A 6,424-nucleotide genomic window follows, 5' to 3' on the forward strand; every position below is an offset into this window, starting at 1 on the left:
TAACTGCCTGAAAAGGCTAATGAGCCACACAGTGTCAACAGACGGTGGTGTACTGGCCAAAAAAAACTTTTAATTTGACAGTTCTATTGTCTATCATCAAGAGGGGGGAAGACGGAGAATTCCTCAAGGCTTCTGGGTGACTGTGTCTGTTGGCATGTTCAAAACAGCGGCAGTAGCCAGTAATGTGGAGTAGCTCCGTCTGCTCAGCGGGCTTGAAACAAATGGGTTATTTAGAGCCTACTTCATTTGCACTTGTGGAGAAAGGGCAGAAAGGAAATGAGAACCCCTTGACGGTTCAGTGTTGGATGTATTTAATTAGCCAATTCACTCTCTGCTTTGCTGCCTCGGTGGGCACAATGCTTCTTTGTATTTTTAAAAGTAATTGTCACTTGCCGCATCAGCATTAAGCAGATCCAGGCATGCAGTGAGGAGAAGGAAGGAGAAAAAGTCCCCTTGTCCTCACTAGGAGCCTGTAAAAATAGATGTGCAGGCAGATATTATGCTGCACTGTTGGTCGGAGATAACCTATGCACACTGGGTGCCGTGTTCATGAGCCGTGAAGTAGAGGTGTGTGCATCACATGCTTCAGTGGTAATCTGTAATAGATCATTTTGCTTTACTCATCTGGCTGGCCTCTGGAGGCAGTTTTGCTCATAAGCAGGAAGGAAAAGTATTTCTCTCCTGATTTATGGGGCAAGTTCAAGCATTCAAATGCGACACTGATGACATGCTCTCCATATAACATTTGAAAATATGAATTAAAAGTGTCAAATTAATAAATCACCTTTTTTTCACAGGCAAAAAAAAAAAAAAGAGTCGAGGGATGAACAGTGACTGGTAGTGATGACAGGTAGAATAACTGTTGGTGACACAGAGTGGATACATGAGTTAAACTAGCGTCAACTTTGAGGTGAGCAGTTGAAGTGACAGCTAAGTGAAAGATATGGCTTTCTGACATTACATAAGGGAGAATATACAGCTAGGTCTATATGTTTTTGGACAAGGACAGTTTTTCTAGGTTTCTTATTCACAACACCACAGTGAATTTTAAATCAGACAATCAAGACTTGGTTGGAGTGCAGCGTTTCAGTTTTAATTCATGGGGTCTAACAAAAGTTTTGCATTAAATGTTCAGGAGTTATAGATATATTTTATTTACAGTTAACCATTTTTAGAAGCTCAAATTTAATTGGACAGTTAACTGCTAAACAGTTTCATGGACAGGTGAGGCAGGTTCCCTTGTTATTCAGTAACAAATTAAGCAGACAAAAGAGCTTAAGTCGATTCCACATATTGGACTTGTATTTCGTAGCTGTTCATTGGAGGTATCAAGAGGAGGCCCAACCTGACGTTGATGTAAATGACGGAGGACATCAAAACAAAACAAAACAAAATATAAAATCTAAATAAAAAAAGTAAGATGAAAGTGCCAAAAACTGCAGTTCCTTCACTGGCCACTTGACGCTGCATCAAAAAGAGAGTAAGTCCCCATAGACTGCCATGTTAAAATTCTGAACTTTACAGGATTAATAAACATGTTTTACAACCTAATAAAAAATATGGTTCCAGCGTCTATGGACAGTTTCCCCTTTCATAACAACTGTATACAACTGTATAGCTAGTTGCCAGTCGCAGGAACCCAAAACATGGTAGGTGTGTTTTATCATGATTCATATAATACTGATGACGGATTTTTAGGCTAACAGTTAGGCTAACACACTTACCTCTCATCTTTTCTTTCCTCACAAAACCAATCGATCCTCCACTTCTTTAAAGTGTCTCCCAGCGCAATTCTTAGTATATTTTGGTTCCTGCAACTGGTCCGTCGGGTTATTGTCTCCCCAGAAACACTTCCGTTGTGCTTTTGGAAATCTGTTTTTTCCTATTTCTGTTGTCATTTTTCCTATTTCCGTTGTGTTTTGTGTGCTTTTGCAGTGTTTTTCTTATTGCTGGTGTTTTCTTAAGTTGCAGTCCGTTTGGCCTCTCAGGGCCACCATACTTTGCCCTTGTCTCTCCTCATTTCTTGCAAGCTTGTGTCTTTGCTAAATAAAAATGAATGCAGCCAGTGAGGACTCCTTCTCACTGTCAGACCCTTCTATGCTGTTTGCCTTCAGCGTGTAAAAGCTGGGCTATGGGAACTACTCCTCGCTTTGGCAAGTGAAGTGAATAACACTGATTATCTCTTCATCATCATGGCACCTGTTAGTCAGTGAGATATTTTAGGGCGCAAGTGAATATAATAAAAATGGGCAAGTTTGACAAGGGCCAGATTGTGATGGCTAGACGACTGGGCCAGTGTCTGTTTCTGGTCTGCAGTGGTCAGTATCTATCAAAAGTGGTTAAAAGAAGGAACAGTGGTGAACCAGCAACAGGCTCATCCAACAGCCAAGAAACATTGATACACACATAGAGAGAAGGCTAGCCTTTGTAGTCTCATCCAACAGACAAGCTACTGTAGCTCAGATTTCAGAAAAAGTTCATCCTGGCTCTGATAGAAAAGTGTCAGAATACACAGTGCATCACAGTTTTTTGTCTATGGGGGGCTTCATAGCTGCAGACCAGTCATGGTGTCCATGTTCACTCCTGTACACCTCCAAGAGCACCAACAATGAGCATGTGAGCATCAGAACTGGACAACAGAGAAATCACATTTTATGTACATCACATAGATGGCTTGGTGCATGGGCTCCACCATACCCAGGGAACATGTGACACCAGGATGCACTGTGGGAAGAAAGCAAGTTGGTGCAGGCAGTGTGTGTGTGAACCTTTAGGGGTTTAGTTGAGTCCATGCCTCAGTGGGTCAGGGCTGGGCAACAAAAGGGTGACCAATACAATATTAGGCAGGTGTTAGTAAATCCCAAGTTAAATGTCATTCATGGAATCCCTGATTGTTACTTATCCTTACTTGACACGCCGACAACCTTTTAATTATGTTCAGCATCTTAATTTTAAAATGCTAGCATGTTAAGAGGAATGAGGTTTATGGGAGTGTTATTAGTTTTGGAGGCGTTTGATCATAAACCAAAATGATGGACATAACTAACACATGTCTAGGCTACATGGTAATCCTTGTGATAGTAAAACATTTTTTGTCAAAGCTATAAACATCACACCATCTGTGGGACCACCAAAGATTTCTCTGTTGGAAATCCTGACCGTCTGCATGAATTTCCATCCATCTGGAAGTAGAGCAATTATTTCAAACGAAAAGGACCACTTTCAAAGTATAAACATCCTTTTTGACAATAATTCCTCATATCACGCACATCATATAAATACTATCAATAACTGGTACACACTCCCAAACAAACCCACAACAAGACAAAAAAAAAATCACCTAGCTCCATGAGCTGTAATTACTCTCAAGTGGAAGATGTGCTGCTGTGCCCTGGGGCTGAAGTGTTCCCATAATAAGCCTTCATCAAGAGCCAACTGAAGAACAATGTCCCACATATCAACCAGCAGTCATCTCAGGGAGATAAGACAAAAAAAGAGAGGTGATTCTTTTAAGCAACTGTTTATTCAGGTTCTTTGCTAAGAATTGTCAAAAAAAAACAACCAAACCCAACACATATACACAGGCTTTTGTACCATTGTGATACATTTCAAGATCATTGGAACTACAAATGTAGTGTGCCATCATCCTGTTTCAACATGAATCTAAGTGCAGGTGATGACACACTAAAATATTCTGACAGAAGCAACCGCAATCCACAACTTGATGTGCTTAACAAGCTACAGCCTGCTTGGTGCACTTCTCCCCCTCCTGCAGTAAATTCCATTCCCATTCTCTCAGTGCACTGGGGGATGTTAACTTAAAGAAACGGCACATGTAATCCTGACTGTTCCCAGTAGTTCTTGAAATATGTAACCAAGAGTGATGAGTGGGAGTCCTGACCACCTAGCCTTCTGACCTGCGATCTCACAGCCTTAAGTACGCCACCTAGAAATGACAAGCACAAGTTTAGTAAAGAGTGAAAATCTATGCAGAAACTCACAACATGGAAAAATAAATGGAACTTCAGCATTTGGTCAAATTCCAGTTTGCAATGGGCAATTGTACATTTTTCTTTTTCTGTTGTTGGCCAAACCACAGATGTACTCAATCTCTACAGTCCACTGATCAGCTCAGGAGCACATTATCTGCAATTACTGTCTTCAAACAGCAAAAAAACAAAAAATACAGGTGGTAGAGATTTAATCAACTTCAAAAACACACATTCAGATAAACAAAGCCCAGAAAACAAATCAGCTCGCCCCATCCTCCCTCTCTCCCTCCATCTGCTATTCCTGGGTGTGTGCCTGCTGCAGACAATGGTTGTGCTCCACTGAGGGCTCTATATTGGGATGATAGATGAGGGCATTTGCCTCACTCAAGGCCCTGTCTTCTCCGTCCCTGTGTCAATGTCTGCTCACTGCTCAAGCGCATCAGTGGTAATTCATACAAATGATAAGAAATGGCAACGAGAGGTGAGCTGCTGCTGCTAAGTCCAAGAAAAAGGAGACGAAGCAGAGACAGACTTGTGATTGGAAGGGCGCCATCCCTCAGTGTGAGAAGCTGATTAAAACAACACTGGTTTTCAGAACGTTTAAAGAAAAAGCTGCAGGTTTCTTCCCTTCTGCAACATTAAATTAAATGCTTAAATGTTTCCCCTGCTTGGACAAAACACGTACATTAACTTTTATTAATCTGTGAGATTCCTCATTTACTATTTGAGAAAATAACGCATCTTTCAGAAAGACTCCACACATAATAGGAACCCTGAAATATGCAACCCACATGAAGAAAACAAACCTACCACATGCGTCAAATTCAGTCTGAGGGACTCAATGATTGCTCACATATAGATAACAAAGGTAAGCTGCCAGCATTACCAATTTTCTGGCCCACAGCTTGTTGTTATTCATCTTGGCATCAACTATGAAGTGGGTTGAAAACCTGGTAACCAAGTCGAGGTAAATAGATTTGACTTTTTCTCCCCCCCTTTTAAAGTCACTTGTCTATATTGTTAGAATTTAAATTTTTATTATTAGAATTATTGGAATTTGAAAAACAAAAAGCTTCTCAGATCAATGAAAGTCTTTTGGGATGCTGACAGCAGATCTGCCTCATTAATATACTTAAGGGTGTTTTTGATCTATCAGAATTCAGATTTTATACATCATCGCACAGCAAATCCTTCAGAGTAATACACCTAGCTGTGGTGAGAGACCACCTTTTCTAGTTTTAGTTTTCATCTCTACACGACAGCTCTTTAGTTCAGCGGCTTTTACAGTTAAAGTGTGGGTATTAAAGGTAGTGAGACAATGACAGGAGCCTGGTTTAAGGAAGTCACTCGAGTAAACACGCTCTTTGATTCTTGGTGCCAGAGCTCTACTATCATAACACTCCAAACTTGGCCAGCAGCACTGAGGACATGTCTTTGCCTGTGAAGAACTGAAAGAGGTCTGGAAAAGTAGAAGGTGATGAAAGAAACACATCGAGTTCCCAGCAGTTAAAACTGATAAATAAATAATAATGATGTGTTTTTCTTTATCGCTTCAGATTATAGCTGCTATCAAGTTATTACTAGCCCGAATACAGGATACTCTTAACCTGTCATAGAAAATGCCATTCATGAGTTACTAGAGAACTAAGGGATTTCATTAAAAAAAAGAAAAAGAAAAACTGGGGGGGGGGCATGTGAGGAAGTATAAGACAAAGCACTTCTTTAGAGTCTCATCTATTAGGTCTCCAATAAAGTTTGGAGGTAACCAACATATAATCAACTTTATTCATATCTTCATGTTTAGAACAGAGTCCAATGATGTAAACATTTAACTGAGAACAGGATCACACCCCCCGTGTGTTAATTAATTCCCTGTTCAATGAATCACTACGCGTGCAACTCGGATGAAGTCATTTCTTTCAAAGTGCAGCTGTGTTCCTGATGTGATGGCATGTGGACTGCAGAAACACTGCACGATCGATGGATCTTCCCGCTTCTCCATTGTTCAACACTGGATCACTTTTCTGTCTGAGCTACATGCCATCTCAGTGTGTGTGAGAGGGAGATTAATGAAGCAGAGGGGGAGGAGGGAGGCGTTGTCTGTTTGCAGGCTCAAGAGTGACACTCCGAGCTCGATCTACTTTACACCCCATTACGCTGGCAGGCCCAGGGACGCAAGGCGGGGAACCCAGCAGTCCACACATTCCACATGTAGCATAATAATGGGCACAGCTACGGTGCAGACTTTGATCTGGTCACACTGACTGAAATTAAACAAAGAAACTCAGATCTAGAAACACAACTGATTCAACACAGTTAGCTGCAAACAATGCCGAAGTGCTGTGGTAGTGATAAGAGGCTGTTGTGGTTGCTACTCATTCAGTATGCTAGAGAGAGAGAGAGAGAGAGAGAGAGAGAGAGAGAGAGAGAGA

At 41.1% G+C, this 6,424-nt stretch overlaps 1 protein-coding gene across 2 annotated transcripts in view; it reads right to left on the reverse strand.

The window, feature by feature from the left end:
• Positions 1-1,933: 1,933 nt before the first annotated feature.
• The window catches only part of ube3d (ubiquitin protein ligase E3D), a 21,994-nt gene continuing 17,503 nt past the window's right edge, over positions 1,934-6,424 (reverse strand). For both annotated transcript variants that reach the window (XM_042221855.1, XM_014334206.2), the window contains one exon: positions 1,934-3,946. In XM_042221855.1, the coding sequence (XP_042077789.1) occupies positions 3,926-3,946 (21 nt within the window). In that variant the 3' untranslated portion in view covers positions 1,934-3,925. The remainder of the gene's footprint in view (positions 3,947-6,424) is intronic.

The sequence above is a fragment of the Haplochromis burtoni genome, unplaced genomic scaffold (genome assembly GCF_018398535.1).
Source record: "Haplochromis burtoni strain Fernald_Lab_line unplaced genomic scaffold, NCSU_Asbu1 Contig_76, whole genome shotgun sequence".
NCBI classification, from domain to species: Eukaryota; Metazoa; Chordata; class Actinopteri; order Cichliformes; family Cichlidae; genus Haplochromis; species Haplochromis burtoni.